Genomic DNA, 19,775 nt, shown 5'->3' with positions numbered 1-19,775 from the left:
TAAGGAGGGCTGCACGCGAGGCCACTCCCACAAAAGAGCTTTCAGGAATTATCTTCAGAGTTCCCACTGTGGCTCAGCAGTAATGACCCCGACCAGGGTCCATGAGGTTGCAAGTTCAATCCCTGGCCTCACTCAGTGGGTTAAGGATCTGGCGTTGCCATAAGCTGTGGTGTAGGTCACAGATCCAGCTCGGATCCAGTGTCGCTATGGCTGTGGTGTAGACCAGCGGCTGCAGCTCTCCTTTGACCCCTAGCCTGGGGACTTCCATATGCCACAGATGAGGCCCTAAAAAGACACACACAAAAAAATTACCTGCCGATGGCACCGCATCCGTGTCCATCAGAGGACATGATGGGCACAGAGCCCTGCCCGGCCTGTCCCTGAGCTTCCCAGTAAAGGTGTTGAAGAGAATGCGGTTCATGGTTCATTACACGCTGAGGGCCACATCCCGACAAAGCTCTCCAGGCGAGTACATCCATCCGCCACCTCGCGGCTGTCACCTCACAGCCCGAGGGGCCTGCTGAGCCCCCGGCCTCTTCCCACTGGCTCTGTGACCTGGGAGCTGAGTGGGAGCCCTGTCCCCACGTCCAGAGACCCTCCCTTCATGCGTGGCCCTGGGTCCCGGCTCTGGAGCCTTCTCGCCTTCCTGCCGTGACTGCCCTGACCTGTCGCTTGGACTGACGTGCTGAGTGGCTCTTACGGATTCGAGACAGCTGTTCTGTGCTAGCTCTGTCACCACCTGCTCCCTGCTGGGGGCCAGCAACAAACAAAGCCAGCAGTGCGGGCCACGCAGGGCTGCTGATGAGACCCAGGCAGAGTCAGGCCGGGCAGAGGGGGGACGCCCGCCGTGGCGATTCACATGAGTCCCCTGGCTCTGCAGGCCTGAAGCAGACATCAGGGGACAAGTCCGGGCTGGAGGTCCCCATCTGAGTGCTACCCACAGAAGAGGAAACAGCCGAGGTGCAGGAAGAGAAGCCATCTCCTTGGGGCGGTGGCGGTGCGGGGGGGGGGGGGGAGCCTCAGAACCCCCAGGAGCTGAGGGCAGCGCGCACAGCTCCGTGCAGGAGGGCTGATGACACGGGGGCTTAGCAACCACGTCAGTGTCGGGGAGGGGACAAGCAGGAACCGTCCTGGCAGGAGGACAAGGACACAGAATGGGTGGTGTACAGGAATGATCTGGGGTGTCCAAGAGTGCAGGAAGCCCAGGGCGCAGAGAGGAGAGAAAGCCTGACAGAGAGACAGGATAATGACCTTGGAAAGCAAGGAGGCGGGGGGTGGGGCAGGATGAAGAGGGGCCGCTCCTGGAAAGGACGAAGGACCCGCAGAAGAAAGGGCAGGTGATGCCCGCGGTATCTGGAAGAAGAGGAGTGAGAGCACCGGTGGTGTTTGAAGGCAGGAGGCTCTTTGCCAGGAGGGAGGCAGGAGGCAGCCAGGTTTGCGGGGAGCAGCAAAGGGACTCGGTGAGAACCAGTAAGAGCAAACACAGGAGCCCGGCGGCATCAGCAAAGAAATGCTCTCTAAACTGTTTATTCCACCAGGGCCCCACTCACCTGCTCACACAGGGGCATTGGACACGAACCCAGGACAGGAACCACAGTGTCTGTCTGGGCATCTGTCTCGCAGGGTGTGACTCTACTTACCGAGAACCAACACTTGAATATTATGCTTCCTAATGACACTTTACGTACACTCATTTGCATATATCAAAGCGCTTTTTAAACAATTATTCCTATGCCGTCCGACATGCACAGAGATTCTGCTACCGGATAAGGTAGAATACCTTAAAAAGCACACGTTACAGTTCCCATCGTAGCTCAGCAGAAACGCATCTGACTAGCACCCATGAGGATGCGGGTTCAATCCCTGGCCTCGCTCAGCAGGTTAAGGATCCAGCATTGCCATGAGCTATGCTGGCTCGGCTCTGGGGTGGCTGTGGCTGGTGGCGTGAGCCGGCAGCTACAGCTCGGATTCGACTCCTGGCCTGGGAACCTCCATGTGCCGCAGGTGCAGCCCTAAAAAGACAAAAACAAAAAAAAAGCCCACTTTACTCAACGACTTCCACAGGAGGGTGAAAGTTTCAAAACTTTCCTCTTTTTACTTCCCTCTGAAACTTTCCACGCAAAACAGTTCCTCTGCATGAAAAGGGACCCTCTTACAGGCCAGCACATTTATGCCTCCAAATTATTTCCTTCATTTTAATCATGCATCAGGGAACCACAGGGCCCAACCCGGGCCTTCCTGTATGTTAAAAGTGCACTGCTTGGAAAGGCAATTTTGTAATCAGCCAAAGAGACGTCATTATGCAGTAATCATATGATTAGGAATTTTACCATTTACATATTTAACTGAGGGTGAAGATGCAGCAGAGACAGAAAAGGAAAACATTTTAATGCTCTTTTCTCCCAAGTTCGCACCTGGCTATTCATTTGCCATTCCTGCCTAATGGCTTCCTGTTCTACAAATGTCCTTTTAATGATCTTATACCTCAGTTTTATGACCTCTAAGAAACATACATCACAATTAGGCAAACTCTAAATTCACACATGTCCCAATGTGACAACTGTTGCTTTAGCCTCAACTCCATGTGTATCACAGCCTGCAGAGCCTGCCAGAAAAATGGATTCAGAGCTGGGGGGCCGTGCGGCCTCTGCCTAATGGGGTGGGCTCACAGAGGAAGAAGCAGGAAGCTTTCAAATCGACATCAAGTTCAAGGAGAAGGGACTGCAGTTCCGGTGTTGACTTCAGATGCCTTAAAGGCTCAAAGCCATGTAGCAGAAAACTCCAGATCAGAAACCCCTCATCCCTCCCCAAACGCCTGTCCCATCAGGGTCAGTCACAGCCACTGTCCACCCCCAAGGCTGCCCCGTCAAATGAAAGAGCAGCAAGGTCAGTGCTGTCGCTGTGTCACTTCTCTTACTCATCCAGGCCAGACTCACCCTTTTCCTTCGACGATGGCTTCTTTCAGATGAATATACGAAGCAGGAAATATACCCTTTGGGGGAAAAAGACAATAGTCTTTATTATTACTATAAATACCAACTGAATACAAATCAAATAACTGCCCCCAAAAGTGCAGAGGGGGTGGTGCATCACTATTCCATCCAAAAGCCTTACACTAAGTCTCATATACAACATAACAAAAAAAAAAAACCAAAGAAGCGTAAGGAGTTCCTGTTGTGGCACAGTGGGTGAAGACTCCGACTGCAATGGCGCTGGTCCTGCAGAGGCAAGGGTTCAATCCCCAGCCCAGTACAGTGGGTTCAAGGATTCGGTGTTGCTGCAGTTGAGGCTCAATGCACTCCCTGGCCCAGGAACGTCCATGTGCCACGAGTGCGGCCATTAGAATAAAAAAGCAACTCAACTTGTTAGTGTTTCAAAGAGGCTGCAAGTGTCTTAGAAGGAAACAGAAGCAATCTGTTTGCAAAGAGAACATTCCACAGGACTTGCCTGTCTCCTAGTCCCAGGTCATGCCTCACCTGTACGGCAGACCTTGGCACGGGCGGGCCAACTGCCCACCGATGCCTACACACAGCTCCTGATGGTCGCCTCGGACAGTTCTGCTTTTCCAAACCCTAAAACTGTCGTCCCAGTCAGCTTAGACCCGTGACCATCACTTAGGCACTGACGCCGTACCTGACCCACAGAGGCTTTCTTACCAATCTCCAAACAGAGCGGTTGCCCGTTAAAATACAGAAATTGGGTGCACGTCACCCAAGGTGCCTGACTTCTGGGGGGAGCACACCAGTTTACAGCCCGGGCTCAGCATCGCCAAGTGCACAGCACACCTGAGTCCGAGGAACAGTTCTGAGGGAGGCAGTTCCTCAAAAGGACAGTCAGTATTGGGCACAGTCCGTGAAGGGCCCGGTGCTTTACAGACGGTTTTGGTCCTGCTTCTCGAGCAAGTACATCAGCTCCCTTTCGGGATGGAAGCAAGGGCGAGGGCCTGGAGGGCAAGCTATGGGGCAACAGGTGCTAGGGTCTTGGGCAGCCCAAAGCACATCGGTTGTGGCTTCCCACGTGACACATAATGCACGCGGCAGAAAGCCATTCAGTGACCTGGTGGCTTAGGCACCTGCTGTGGGAAGAGTTGCTTCTGACTGGGTTTCCCTGGCATCTGGCCCCAAAAGAACTGCACAGGAGCTCCAGAAACCATACTACTACTCCTGCTGGGGAAAGGCATGGGCACTGCCAACTCAGGCTTCTCCTGCCTGCTGGGAAGGTGGCCACATTTGTTATAAAGAATTGTCACGGGTGGAGTTCCCGTCGTGGTGCAGTGGTTAACGAATCCAACTAGGAACCATGAGGTTGCAGGTTCGATCCCTGCCCTTGCTCAGTGGGTTAACGATCCGGCGTTGCCGTGAGCCATGGTGTAGGTTGCAGACGCGGCTCGGATCCCGCGTTGCTGTGGCTCTGGCGTAGGCCGGTGGCTCCAGCTCCGATTCAACCCCTAGCCTGGGAACCTCCATATGCCGCGGGAGCGGCCCAAGAAATAGCAACAACAACAACAAAAAAGACAAAAGGCAAAAAAAAAAAAAAAAAAAAAGAATTGTCACGGAGGCGGAATGAGTCGGGCAGAAAGACAGACTGAGCAACAGGGAAGGTGGGGAGGCTTGATGCGTTCAGATCCCGTTATCTGGGCATCTCTGGATCCCAGGATGGTCTCCAGGAGGATATCTGACATCAGGTGAGCCCTCCGGGTGGGGGACAAATACATCAGTGTCTCCCCTGCCCACGTCCGTGGGCAGAGAACCCCATGATCTCGTAAACCTGCTCTCCAGAATCCCAGAGCCACAGAAGGGACAGTGAAAGAGAAGAGGCTGGACACACCTGGAGGCTTCGAACAAGCAACTTCTCCAGCTGGGGTGGTGAGGACCAGCCCAGACCGACTGCATTGCTGAAAACTGATAAAAGGAGGCTCCCAGGACACCACGTTAGAATTACTAGGAGCCAAGACCCTTCTCTGCCACTGCCTGGGGCAGGCGGTCAAGGCAAAATCCTAAAAGCTCTTTAAGGTTTCAGTGTCCTCATCTGCTCATGAAGATTTTAGACGGAAAAATAAATGCGCCCCTATCAGCTCTACTGTCTCACTAAGCCATCAAGTCAGGGGCCCCCCCGGCACGGGGCTGGAAGGATCAGGGCTCAGGAGGCATTAGGGTGCTGGGGGAGACCCTGAACTGGGGAAGCTGGTACCAGACACCAAAAAGTATCAGAGAAAAGTGAAGCGCCTCCTTGGGGTGCACCTCTCATGTGACCCTGCAGCTTTGTCCCTGGGGGCAGGGGACGGTGGCCCACGACCTTAATCTCTCTCAGAGGAAACTCGGGTTTTCGTCGGCAGGAATCCGTTCTTGAATACAGAAGAGGCAACCACCGTGAAACTAGAACTCTCGGGAGTTCCCTTTGCGGCTCAGCTGGTTGAGAACCCGACTGGTATCCATGAGGATGCAGGTTCAATCCCTGGCCTCACTCAGTGAGTTAAGGGTCCAGCATTGCCGTGAGCTCGGATCTGGCATTTCTGAGGCTGTGGTGTAGGCTGGCAGCTGCAGCTCCGATTCAATCCCTAGCCTGGGAATGTCCATACGCTGCGGGTGTGAAAAAAAAAAGAGAGAGAAAGACTAAAAGAAAACAGAACTTTCCCAGAAGAAAACTATTTCACCAGCCACCTGGTTGGATTCAAACCTCAAGGCTCCAGGTCCTTAGAGGGGCCGAGACTCACAGGCCAGTCTGAGCTGGGTGGGATGGGGGTGGGAGGGCCTGGCTCCAACCTGCAGCTCTGGCTCAAGGGGCAGTCCCAACAGCATCTCACACTAGGACAGACTCTGCCCGAGGAAGGCTGCTGTGGAGCTCAGCCTGGACGCCTCCCCGGTGACTGCGACCATGCGGCTCCCAACTGTCCAGCACAGCCTGGGTGCAGGGAGTCTGGGGAGAGGAGAGCAGGAAGGCCCCGCGCTTGAACAGCAGGACTGCGGCAGCCTTCGTGACAGGCTCAGGACCACAGGAAGGGCCCAGCCCAGTGAGGAAATACTGAGAAGCTAAGTTAAGAAACAGAAGTACAACGAACCGTCTTTCAAGCCCAATTAGACTTGAGAAGTGAGCGTGGACAACCCAACCACAGCTTAGAATGGACGGCACTTCACAGAAGGAAAGGGAAGAGCCATAATTAGGTTCCGGGCAGCTAAGAATGGGAAAAAGCCACAACAGAGCCAGGACGGACGTGGCCACCGCAATGATTGGGGTGTAATTGCACGTCTTAGCTTCGGGGATTCAAACAACCACGTGTGCAAACAGCCCGAGAAAGCAGAACCTTTTTTTTTTTTTTGCCAGCCGACATAAGCAGAATAAAAACAGTTATCATCAAGAGGGGAAGAAGCAAGTGTGAGCTCTGCAAATGGGCTGATTTATCGTCAAGGATCACATAAGGTTGAAAATGGTGAGCAGGACGTGGGTTTTCTTCAGCCATGACACCCAGGTCATTCTCTTACCCAGCCTTTGCTTAAACGGGATGCAGAATCCTTCCAGAAAAAGAAGATGCCACCTCTCATGACAACAGGTCCACAGCCCCCCCACAGCCCAGCCTCACTTAACGGAAACAAAATGACCATATGTCTACGTCCGTAAATTGTTCCGAAGAAAACCATTTACAGGAGCTCACATCTCAATCCGGGTTTGTTTTGTTTTTTTTTAATTCAGAGAAAAAAATACGTAAGGACAATTCTTAGGCACCATGAGACAGAATTGATTTCTTCTGCTAGGGCGACAGACAGACACATAGCGTGTTTGATAGCCAGAAGGACTTACCTTCTTAGACTTTTTTCTTAAGGTGTAACCTCTGTACCACCCTAAACAAACACAAAGGTGAAACAGTTAGTAGAGCAACACGACAGGGTGCCAACAGCATCTTCGGGTTGTTGAGAACTCATTGTGGCAGAACCACAGAAGACAGCTTATCACGGAATTCAACATCCCGAAGGCTCTGGAGACGGGCTCTGGGGTTTCCTAGAGCACGTCTCTAAGCCCGGGGGCTGCATCCGCAGACCTGGTCCAGCTCTGGCGTCTCCGTCTGCCACACGTGGCCATGAAGGTCGATCCGAAGTTACAAAGTTCTAGGAGAAGCAGCCATCCCATGCCTTTGACCCCTCGGCCCCAGGCAGGCCCCTGGAGTGCGCCGTCTCCTATCTCTCCCTCGGCCGGGATGGCGCAGGGTCACGGCCAAGGACACATACCAGCACCCTCAGATCATCCAGTGCCAATGCTTAACAGACCTCCTATTGAGAGGCGACTTCCTCTTTCTGCGGGACAGAGCGGCTTTGCCTTGGAGCAAAGCACAGTCGCACAAAGTGCTTCTGTGGCAGAGACCAGACCCCCAGCAGGAAGCACTGGGAACACGGGCCCACCTACCCCCCCTGGGGTCTGGCCTGGTTCCCATTCCCCCCACGTGGGGAGAGGAAGAAAACAGAGCCGGAGACGACAGGCGAATACTGCTGGCGTGACTCAAATGCCAAGTGGAAGAGGACACAGGATGCCAGACTGGACCTCCCCGCACCCTCGGCCCCTCCCCTCAGGCTAAGGGCAGACACCATCCCTGCAGAAGCCCAGGAGTCCATGGCCGGGCACCCACCAACCAGCAACGTGGCCCTGGCAGGACGGCGGTGGATGGTTCCTCACCCCAGACACAAGCAGCTTGAGGCCACCTCGGGGCAGGGAAGGAAATCAAAAGCTCCAATTCCAACTCCGCCCCCACCCCCCCCCAGGCGCAAAAGGACCTCAGGAAAAATGACACAGAGCTTGCAAAGTGGCTCAACTCCCAGAGAATAACCAAATATTGGGTTTTGTACAGTATCGAAGAGTCAAATCTGGAGTTCCCCTGTGACTCAGCAGAAACAAATCTGACTAGTTTCCATGAGGACGCAGGTTCGATCCCCGGCCTCACTCAGGGGGTTAAGGACCTGGCATTGCCGTGAGCTGGGGTGTAGGTTGCAGATGCAGCTTGGATCCCGCATGGCTGTGGCTGTGACATAGACCGGGAGCTGTAGCTCTGATTCGACTCCTAGCCTGGGAACCTACAGATGCCGCAGGTGTGGCCCTAAAAAGCAAAAAAAAAAAAAAAAGAAAAAGAAAACAACAAAGTCAGACCTAGGAGGCCAGAGATGTATGGATGAGGATGCCAAACCTGGGCCCGTACTGCCCCCATGACCGCACCTCTCTTGTGAAGCAATAACCCAACAAGCAGGGGTGTCAACCAGGAGGTGATGGGGCTAAAACCCTCAAGGGTTGATCCACAGAGGCTCTGCGAGCATTCAGAAAAGACGGACGTTTCCAGGAGCCTCCCGAAGGATTTGCTAAGACCTAGATAGGACCACCGAGCCCACTTCATTCATTCCTGACAAGGGAACTACGTCGCCGGATGAGAGGGCACTGCAGACATGAAATGTCTAGATGCTTTTCCATTGCTTTTATTAAAGTGCCGTCAATTTACAAGATGGTGTCAGTTTCTCTGCACAGCCGAGCGATGCGGTGACACACACAGGCATCCACACATGCTTTTCCATCGCACTTTATCACAGGAGAGCGCCCGGTGCGCCCTGTGCCGTGTGGACAGGAGGACTTGGTTGCGGATGCATATTCTACACGCAACAGTTCGCACCCGTGTCCGTCCCAAACTCCCCATCCTGCGCTCCCCTCCCCTCTCCCCCTGGAAAACCACAAGTCTGTTCTCTAGGTGGCGAGTCTGTTTCTGCCTCTAAAACGTCCCGATTTTGCTGCGCAGCTGGAGGATATCTCCTGACAGCAGCACCCCGTCTCCTTCAGCACTTTCTATCTTCCAAGGCCCAACTCAGCGTCCACCGGAAGGCTTACGCAGGCAGGAGAGATGCTCAAACATACTAGTGATGAGATGAATGAAAGCTTAAAACATAATATTACTGCAAAGTTACTAGAGTGGGAGAAAACGTAACGCTGCAAGATTCAGGCGGCACCCCCAACCCCGGCCCGGCCCAGCACTGTGGGTGGAAGGGGAGACCACACAGCCAGTGTGAGAGCAACCCTGCTTAGCCCAAGTATGTATCCCCACATCCCACAGGCATCCCGAAGACACCCCATCCCCATCCAAGCACAGCAGGGCAGACAGGACGCCCATGGCAGCAGGGTCTAAGCTGGCAGCGTTATCTAAGCTGGCGGACGTGGAGGCAGGAGGAGCATCTGTAACAGGAGGGCAGCTAGTAAACGAGGGCCACACAGAGCGATGAGGGCCAGGGACTAAATGTACACGGACAACAGGACGGGCCTCGGAACGTAGCACGAAGTGAAAAACGTCAGAAACAGAATGAGAGCTACGACCACATGAAAACATATACACATGCCAACCAGTACAAGAACACAGGCAGACCAAAAGAAAATTCCCTTTAAACACAGCAGAAGGGCTTTCCAGGAGAAGAGGGAGCAGAAAGGGGTGAGCTATGGGAATTTAAAAGATCAGGAGGCGTTCCTGCTGTGGCTCAGCAGGAACAGTCCCCAAGAGTGTCCGTGAGGACGCAGGTTTGATCCCTGGCCTCGCTTAGCGGATGAAGGATCCAGCATTGCCGTGAGCTATGGTGTAGGTCGCTGATGCAGCTCAGATCCTGCGTTGCTGTGGCTGTGGTGTAGGCCGGCGGCTGCAGCCCCCTTTAGACTCCTAGCCCCCATTAGACTCCTGCAGCCCCCATTAGATCTCCATATGCTGCAAGTGTGTCTTCCCCCGCCCCCCGCCCGGAGCAAAAGAGTACCTTCCTAACCTGGGTGCAATGCCCGCCCTCAGGCACAGCTTCCAGCCCCTAGAGATCTTTCTGGAAATGAGCAGGGGGCACTGGAGAGTCATTTCATCAACATCTGGCACCTGGGTCCACCTCTCCTGGCTGGCTGACCTTGGACCCTGCTGAAAGTGTGGCATAGCCCCAGGACCCCCCCTCCCCAAAGCTCTGCCCACCTCCACAGGGACCTGGAGGGTTCTTCTCTTTGTTCTTTGCTCCGAGCCTCCATGAGCCTGAGGCAGAGAAATTAACCATAACTAGGCAGGTAAACGTGTTCCTTGAACCTTAACGTAAAGACTGATCATCCAGGACTAGGGTCCCTAACCCTAACCCTCCCTATATTCTCTGGAGCAATCCCAGTAATACCCTGAACAGGACCACACAGAAAAAGAATATTAAATTTGACAGACAAAAATAAGTTTTATTAGAAGTGGGAGGAGCAAGGAGAAAAGAAGAAAATGCCAAATTCTGATACGACCCATAAAATTTAAACAGAACAAGAGCAAAGGGGGAAAAACAATCACTTCATTATTATTGGAGGATAATAACATCACCAAGTTTCCCCAAATTAAGACTCCCTGGAGTTCCCGCTGTGGTGCAGTGGGTTGAGAATCTGACTACAGGTGTGGCTCAGCAGTAGCGAACCAGACTAGGATCCATGAGGACATGGGTTTGATGCCTGGCCTCGCTCAGTGGGTTAAGGATCCAGTATTGCCGTGAGATGTGGTGTAGGTCGCAGACGCAGCTCGGATCTGGCGTTGCTGTGGCTGTGGCGTAGGCTGATGGCTATAGCTCCGATTCGAACCCTAGCCCAGGAACTTCTATATGCTGCAGGTGTGGCCCTAAAAAAAAAGAATCCGACTATAGCAGCTTGGGTCACTGCAGGGATATGGGTTCGATCCCTGGCCCTGCCCCATCCACATGCTTCAGCTATGACCACAAAAAAGAAAAGAGAAGAAAAGAAAAAAGACAAGACTACTTCCCCCAATGCATTTCTCTGATAGGATTCTGACTAAAACCAAAAAGACAGCTGTCAAAGAAGGGGAATTCACATCTTATGGTAGAGGGTTTTATAAAGACAGGAATATTTTAAGCGGAAATGGGAAGATGGAGGAGCCCAGAAACTAAAGGCGCACTGACAAATCCTTTATCATGACGCTGGCCCAAAAGTCAAATGCCTGCCACCGCGTATTTTTTAAGTTAAATGCACAACAAGGATCACTGACTCGCCTACGGAGTCCACTGTTTAGAGAGTTCATTCTTTAAAGAACAAAAAGTCACAGCACCGCCCCCCAGGCTGCGCAGGAAATGGTTCTCTATTCAGAGACGAGGTCACTGCCCAGTGTTTATTAGCCGGGATTTCAATGGCCACTGACCGGGGGCAGATATTAAAACAAAGACGCAAGAGCGTTTTTCCCTTCGGGTCAGCAAAGTGTCTGAGAGGCGAGCTTTGCTCCTTAACCTCTGGAATTTCGCTGTTTGCTCTCAGCCTTTGGCCATATAGCCTAAGAGCAGATGAGGCGATCCAGCTGCCAGCTGTAAAGACTGACAGGCAGGGGATGCCCATCACAGCTGCCCCCTCACTCAGGGATCGGGGCTGGGTTTGCAGCATAATATCTGTTTCCAGGCGTAGGGCGCTAGAGTTCATTCTCCCCCAACAGGACATGTTTTAGGGTGAAAGGTGCAAATGGAATGGCGTTCTGAGGCAGCCTGCCTTGCATGGGGAGGCAGGAACGTGGACCTGGCTTATTTTAATGGGTCTGCGCTTCTGGAAGGACCTCCAGGACGAGCGGCAGCTTGCCCGGTGCGAGAAGCGCCACGCCCCACCGCGCCTGCGCAAAGTGGATTCCCGGGATGGAGTCTGAAGTTCAATCTCTGGTTACTGTGGCGTGTCTGCCAGGTCCCCTCATCCCCACCTCCTACTTGGAAGGGTCTGGCTAAACCCAATCGGAAAGCAGTTTTTGCCATTGGAATTATTGATTTTAATCAGTTCAGTTTATTCCTGTGTTAGATGGGAGCCACTCCTTCAAACAGGAAATAAAGCCACCAATGCTTAAAGGTGGTCTCACAAAAGCTTCAGATGTGAGAAATCTGAAAATCAAGCCCATCATTGCTTCCTGCCTGTGCAACAATAAACCACTGCATAGAACGAAAGGTGTCTCGTTTTAATAATCTGCAAAACACTCAACATGAAAACCAATTGTCTGAAAAACCAAGCATACTGGAAAACCACTGTCACCAACGGTAATATTTATTGGATAATTATAACAACCGCTTCGCCGGACCCCTTTCTGCAGCTCTGTGACAACCTCTGTTCACCCCTCGGGAAATGGGGTCACAGATTTTTTTGGAAAAGGAAATATGAGGTGACAATATTTGTTCCTCTAAGGAAGCTATTAACAAATCTACGTGAGGACCTAAAGGGTCTTACCCTGCACCCCAAACGCCTCAAAACAATGAGCCAAACGCTACAATATCTTCTCTGTATTTAAAAACAATCGTTTTCAAGTGGTCCGTTTTTAAGTCAAGACATGCATCCGTGCACACGAAGGAAACGACGAGCGTTTTTTAAACAATGACAATAACTATTTCAACGGAACACTTGAGAGGTTAAACATTTAGGAATGTAGTTGAAAATTCATCTTAATTTTTAACAATGATTTAAACAACAGATAACCACACGGCTGCCCACTCCTGACAATGGCATCTGTCACCCAAGGAAACTGTTGGTCTGTGCTTTCCTAACGGAATAAGGCTTTGCCCATTCGGGCGGCCCTGAAAACATGTCCAAACTGCACGAAACTATAAAAGACACCAAAATAAATACGCACCTTCGTATGTTTCCAGGATGTGCACCGTGTCTCCTATTTGTAAAGAAAGTTCGTCCGCTCCCCTGGCATCATAGTTATAAAAAGCTGTTCGGAGGAAAAAGAGGTAAGGAGACATTAGTGGCGGGAACGAGGCCGCATGTTTCCGCTTGATTTTAACGCTGAAATGTTCAGTCTTCGCCTGGGTCGTCCTCTCTGACACCCACAAGAGGAGCCTCTGAAGTTCATACCTACTGGTGACACTGAAAGGATGAAAATGCAACCTAACCCTCCCAGAACCCAGGAAGTTAATAAAAGGCTCTAAATGCCCCCGAATTCCAGACCCTGCTCGCTGCCAGTAAATAGGTAGAAGGTCACACTTCTTATTGTTCCAGGGCCTGCTATCCTGGCCTAAGTAAGATAACAGGAAATGAGTTGACTAATCACTTATCTGGATTCTGTAAAACTGACTGGCACCATAGAAGAACTGATTACACATTGAAAGCCCTAGTGACCTATCTCAACTGCAATCTGTCACTCTGCCCAGGAGCCCGCGCAGATGCGGACCTCCGGAGCTATTTTAAAATGATTGGTCCACGGAGCGCGGGCTCTCGATATTTTAAAATGATTGGTCCACGGAGAGCGGGCTCTCGATATTTTAAAATGATTGGTCCACGGAGAGCGGGCTCTCGATATTTTAAAATGATTGGTCCATGGAGCGCGGGCTTTCGATATTTTAAAATGATTGGTCCATGGAGCGCGGGCTTTCGATATTTTAAAATGATTGGTCCACGGAGAGCGGGCTCTCCATATTTTAAAATGATTGGTCCATGGAGCGCGGGCTCTCGATATTTTAAAATGATTGGTCCATGGAGCACGGGCTCTCGATATTTTAAAATGATTGGTTTGCGACGCACAGGCTTTGTTGTGAACCCCATAAAAGCTGTCCCGACTCCACACTCGGGGCCGCAGTCCTCTACCCCTGCGTGGCGTAGGACTGTGGGCCCCAGCGCGCTTGGAATAAAAATCCTCTTGCTGTTTGCCTCAAGACCACTTCTCATGAGTGATTTGGGGTGTCGCCTCTTCCGAGCCCCGACGAGGGGGATTGTTCTTTTACTGGCCTTTCAACACCACACAAGGACACGCGATTTACTGTGGTAAATATACGCGCCCTGAAACCTGCCGTGTTAATTACGTTTCGGTGTGCAATTCGGCGGCGTTAGTCACATGCCCAGCGTTGCACTCCCATCACCACGATCAGTTTCCAGAGCGTGTTCGTCGCTCCAAGTAGAAACCCCGTAACCCTGAAGCAGTAACTCCCCACCCTACCCTCCACCAGCCCCCGATAACCTGTAACCCACGTTCTGCCTCTAGGATTACGACACCCCAGGTACCCCGTTCACGGAATCACACAAGACTGTCCTTTCGTGCCTGGCTTCACCCACTTAGCATAATGTTTTCAAGGCTCAGGCACGTCAAGCCATGTATCAGAACTTCATTCCTTTTTATGATCTTTACAGTAGGAAGGAAAGTGAAGATATTGTCAACATTTCAATGATAACTTCGTATACCATCTTATACTTCCATTAACATATTTTTTTCATTAGACAACTTTTTCCTATCTATGAATCAATTACACATGGGCAGAATATTCTTTGAAAACAAAATTGATTTTAAAAATTATCAGAGTTCCCGTTGTGGCTCAGCAGGTTAAGAACCTGACGTAGTGCCCATAGGGATACAGGTTCAATCCCTGGCCCAGGTCAGTGGGTTAAGGATCCCACATTTCCAAAAGCTACAGCATAGGCCAGAGATGTGGCTCGCATCTGGCACTGCTGTAGCTGTTGTGTAAGCCTGCAGCTGCAGCTCCAATTTGACCCCTAGCCTGGGAACTTCCATATGCCACAGATGCAGCCGTAAAAAGAAAAAATATATATGACCAATGTTGCTATTAAGCCAAAAAACTTCATTACAACCAAGTAGGCGAAAACATGTCCAATGATAAGAAGAAATCCTTAAAACTGACAATACTCAGAGGTCCTGTCGTGGCACAGCAGAAACAAATCCAACTAGGAACCATGAGGTAGCAGGTTCGATCCCTGGCCTCGCCATGGGTTAAGGATCCGCCATGGGTTAAGGATCCTCCATGGCCGTGAGCTGTGGTTAAGGATCCGCCATGGCCGTGAGCTGTGGTGTAGGCCGGCAGCTGCAGCTCCGATTAGCCCCCTAGCCTGGAAACCTCCATATGCCATGGGTGCGGCCCTAAAAAGACAAAAAGCCAAAAAAAAAAACAAACCAAAAAAAACCCCCGACAATACCCAACAAGTGCCTGAAACCCAAAATGTTTATCCTGACATGAAGCAGTTCTGTTCCTCCTAGTTAAGGCTGTAAACGTCACTCCATTAAATTCAGACCCTACTTTTTGCTCAAGCATTATGAGATAAAGGCAACTATCACAGTGAAAAAAAGGGATACTTATGACCCCAAAATATTCAATCAGCCCCCCAACTTAAAAAACAAAAACAACAGTGATGCTCTTCCCTCCCAATTGACTCCACCTAGAAAGACGTCAGACTGGAGGCCAAACTCATCTGAAACCTCCGCCCAAACGCTCATCCTTCCCGAACCCCCTGCTGGACTAAGCTGTCCTTACAGGCACCCGGCGCTGTGACCATCTCTGGAAGCCTCCTTGACCGTATCACGTGCAAACGTCTCCAACAAGCAGGATGCCCCCCACCCTCCACCCTCCACCTCGCCTTCCTTCCCACCACACACCCCTGCCCCTGACCCTGCTTCTCCCTGAAAGAAAGAAGCCGCCCATCCCACACCTGTGGGTCCCAACTTCTCCCGCCAGCAGGGTCTCCCCACCTCTTCCAAAGAGCCAAGTCCAAGTTCATGTTTGCCCTTTCAACCCCCTACTGCAAACACGCCCAGCACCGCGGCACTTCCTGTGGTCAGCTCCATAACCAAGCTCCCTGCATGGTCTCTGGAGGCAGACAGGATGGGCTGGGTACCACCTCTACCCCAAAGACCCTCCAGCAAGTGACCTGGCTTCTTCTTCAGCTTCCCCATCTGTACAACCAGGATCCTGCTATCTACTCACTGCGCGGTGTATCCACACTGGGTCTTAAAGAAAACAAGGCCGAGGACAGAGTTATCAACTTGATTTAATGGGTTTTGCCAGCAGTGAACACGGTAGGTTGTAAAGGCTTCTTATTCTGGTCGGGGGTATTTTGTTTTTACTGCAATGAAGACGTCTGTGGCTCTGAGAATCCTTTTTAAAAAGCCAAAGCAAGCCGACTATCACATGTCCACAAAAAATTCTAAAACATCCATGACCACATATACATAGAAAATTCTATTTTCACAGGTATTTTCCTATATTTCCACCCAAATTCATAAACTTTAAATGCCTTCGACTGACATAAACGGTTATTAGAAGTTATTAAGTTTATTTAGCATTTTATGGTGAATCCTTAAGAAGAAATCACCGCATTAGATAAAGGAAGCTCAGAACATACGCCAGCCCCTCCCAGGCCCGCACAAGCGCTTTCCGAAGCCTTTGGGAACCATAAATGCATTTATCACCATTCTTAACAGCATCCCTGCCAGCAGGCCTATTGTACTACAGGTGCAGAAAAGAACAAATACGTCAAAAATAATACAAATAAAACAAAATGAACACGTCCACTGCAAATGCACTCGGGTCCACGGGAATCTGTAAGGCACACACGCAAGAACCTCCCTCCACCTCTGAAGCAGGCAGAGAAAAGCAGTCGTGAGGCTCTCATACGAGAATAGAGACAGTTTTAATTTAACTGTGAAATGAGCCTGAAAGACCTGTGATTCCACAGAGAAAGGGGAAAAGGGCCTCGGAGGGTTTTGACACGTGGCCCCAGCGACACAGCAGAGCTGAGACTCCAACTCTACCGGCCCAGCCCCCAGCCCTTAATGCCTCTTTCTTATTGCCGAGCAATCCCACATTTCAAGGCAAATTAAGGACTTCCCACTGTGGCTCAGCAGGATAAGAATTCAACGTAGTGTCGCTGAGGATGCAGGTTCGATCCCTGGCCTCGCTCAGTGGGTTAAGGATCCGGCATTGTCACAAGCTGTGGTCCAGGTCACAGATGGGACTCGCCTCTGGCGTTGCTGTGGCTGCGCTGTAGGCCGGCAGCTGCAGCTCTGATTCGACCCCTAGCCTGGGGACCTCCATATGCTGCAGGTTCGGCTGTAAAAAGGAAAAAAAAAAAAGAGGCAAATTAAAAACTCAACAATATAAACCACTGGACAAGGAAATGGGGAGTTGGGGGAGTGTGGTGGCCAGAATAACGGCCCACAGAGATGTTCACACTCAAATCCCAGAGCCTGCGCGGATGCAGATGTGATCTGATTAAAGAACGTGAGGTGGGGAGCTCACCCTGGGTTCCGAGGGTGGGCCCAGTGTCATCGCAAGGTTCCCGAAGGGGAGACGGGGGTGTCAGGCAGAAAGAGAGGTGACCACGGGAGCAGAGCCAAGCGAAGCAGGGAAGGAGCCACAAGCCAAGGTGGCAGGCAGCGCCTGGAAAAGGCAAGTGAATGCCTCCCCCCGGCACCCCAGAGAAGCCAAAACCCTGCTCGGAGGACTTCCGACGTCCAGAGCTGTGCGAGGATAACTGGGTGTGGTTTTAAACCCTAGGTATGAAATGTGTTACAGCAGCAAGAAGAAACACACAGGAAGCCAAGAGGAGAACAATTTAAAGGTGGCATTTTTCTGGTTCATCTATTCATTGTTGAGCAGGGACCCTCCGTTTTGGGCATCTGACTCGGACGAGTCTGAGCTTGAGGTGCCTCATTTCTTGAGGGATAGAAAAACGAGAACCATGCAGTGCATTTTTCTTAAATAAATCCCAACGTATCTGATGTAACAGTCGACGCTTTATTCTGATTATTTGCCCTTTCGAAGCTGCCCCTTTGGAGGAGCGAGAGCAGAGATGAGAAAGACCACAGGCACCTTCTCCCTTCTGAAGGATGATGATGACAGATGGCACCGGGGTTTAAAAATGTCGGCACTTGACAGAAGCACAGAGCTGGCAGCCTTCCTGCAATCTGTCTTCTTATCCCTCTGATCTGTTCAGATGTGGGAACACCTCCGCAGGAGAACACGGTCAGCACGAGTCCATTCACGTCTTGGGGGAGACTGGCATCCCCTCCCTCGGGCTGGTGGGCCGTTCGCTTCATCGATTCCTCCTCCTCAAAGCCATTTACCTTTTTGAACAGCCTGGCGTCACTGGGGATAAGTGCACCTTGGCCTGAATTTCTCAATCCCGGCCCGCAGAGGCCAGGGTAGAAGCTCGACACGTTGCTCGCGTAAGAAGGGAAACGGGAAAGGATATGGAGATGAACCGGCGTGAAGGTTCTTTCCCAGGATGGTGTTTGGTTTTTGCTTCTTTGGTTTTTTTTCCTGGAAGAGCCAGCAGCAGCCCAGAGTGAGAAAGCACATGGATCATTCTTCACAAAATAAAAAATTAACACTCGGGTCTGAGCTTCATGCATCAGAGATGCTGAAAAGGCAACGCCATCTCCTCTGCTCAGTCTCCCGCTCACCCTAAAAACAGCTGCCCAGGAACATAAGGCTCAGGAATCAGAAAGGAGGGCTTCCATTTACACCAGTTATTATTAGCATTCATGCTGATGATACTACAGGGGAAGAGGATGCTGATGGTGAGAGCGATGGTGATGGTGATAAGGGTGAGGGTGGTGGTGGTGAGGGTGATGATGATGAAGCTGAGGGTGGTGGTGATGATGCAGACGGTGGTGAGGGTGATGAGGGTGAGGGTGGTGGTGACGATGAGGTGGTGATGCTTAGGGTGATGATGGTGATGAGGGTGAGGGTGATAATGGTGATGAGAATGATGATGAGGGTAAGGGTGGTGAGGGTGATGATGGTGACGGTGAAGATGACAATGATGGTGGTGGTGGTGAAGGTGAAGGTGATGAAGATGGTGGTGAGGGTGGTGGTGATGATGAAGACGGAGGTGAGGGTGATGAGGGTGAGGGTGATGGTGGTGGTGAAGGTGATGATGAGAGTGAGGGTGGTGATGAGGTGGTGATGCTTAGGGTGATGATGGTGATGAGGGTGATAGTGGTGACGGTGATGATGATGGTGAGGGTGATAATGGTGACGGTGAAGATGACGATGGTGGTGATGGTGGTGAGAGTGATGAAGATGGTGGTGAGGGTGATGATGAGGGTGAGGGTGGTAATGATGTGGTGATGCTTAGGGTGTTGATGGTGATGAGGGTGAGGGTGAAGATGACAGTGATGATGGTGGTGAGGGTGAGGGTGGTGGTGGTGAGGGTGAAGGTGATGATGATGAAGTTGAGGGTGGTGGTGATGATGCAGACGGAGGTGAGGGTGATGAGGGTGAGGGTGAGGGTGGTGGTGAAGGTGATGAAGATGGTGGTGAGGATGATGATGATAAGGGTGAGGGTGGTGATGAGGCGGTGATGCTTAGGGTGATGATGGTGATGAGAATGAGGATGAGGGTAAGTGTGGTGAGGGTGATGATGGTGACGGTGAAGATGACAATGATGGTGGTGAGGGTGGTGAGGGTGATGAGGTTGAGGGTGATGGTGAAGACGGTGGTGAGGGTGATGATGAGGGTGAGGGTGGTAATGAGGGTGATGACACTGAGGGTGAAGATGACGGTGATGATGGTGACGGTGAAAGTGATGACGAGGGTGAGGGTGATGACAACGAGGGTGGTAATGATGGTGATGCCACTGAGGAGGAGGAGGATGACGGTGACAATACCGCTGCTGGTGACACTGGCTGACATTTACGGAGCATATCCCTTGGGCTTGGCTGTGGGAAATGAGCTTCAACTAATTTAACCCTCAGAGTCCTAAGAGGTGGAGAGACTTTCCCATTTCGCTCATCAGGGTTCACAGCAGCTCGGAACCAGACCATATGTGAGCAGCCTACGTCGGGGGCAAGAGGCCAGCTTGGATGAAGGACCGGAATGCCAAAGCCCCACAGGGTCTCTTCCTCAACCCTCCCTGCCTGGGCCTCGCGCCGCCCGCCTGATGACTCCCTAAAAAAATCAAAACGTCCATTCTGGATCCCTGACAGGCGAACACGCCTGTGCATTCCTGAAGCCCACCAGTGTCTAAAGCATCAGCCTAGTGGATTTCGCATTCCTTACACA

The 19,775-nt window shown here is 51.5% G+C and overlaps 1 protein-coding gene across 14 annotated transcripts in view; it reads right to left on the bottom strand.

The window, feature by feature from the left end:
• The window catches only part of DOCK1 (dedicator of cytokinesis 1), a 539,709-nt gene that overhangs the window by 468,505 nt on the left and 51,429 nt on the right, over positions 1-19,775 (bottom strand). For all 14 annotated transcript variants that reach the window (XR_014827178.1, XR_014827177.1, XR_014827179.1 and 11 more), the window contains exons 2-4: positions 12,614-12,697; positions 6,796-6,836; positions 2,937-2,992 (exon numbers count right to left, since the gene is read on the bottom strand). Coding sequence is in view for 6 of the 14 variants with exons in the window: in XM_084995915.1 (XP_084852041.1) it covers positions 2,937-2,992; positions 6,796-6,836; positions 12,614-12,697 (181 nt within the window). In the remaining 8 variants the exon portion in view is untranslated. The remainder of the gene's footprint in view (positions 1-2,936; positions 2,993-6,795; positions 6,837-12,613; positions 12,698-19,775) is intronic.

Source organism: Sus scrofa, chromosome 14 (assembly GCF_054392235.1).
Source record: "Sus scrofa isolate SSC_HxYL_T2T_F1_AM1 chromosome 14, Sscrofa_HxYL_maternal_Yorkshire_Landrace_v2.0, whole genome shotgun sequence".
In the NCBI taxonomy this organism is placed as follows: Eukaryota; Metazoa; Chordata; class Mammalia; order Artiodactyla; family Suidae; genus Sus; species Sus scrofa.
The sequence above is the reverse complement of the archived record's forward strand: the minus strand, read 5'-3'. Positions and strand labels throughout refer to the sequence as shown.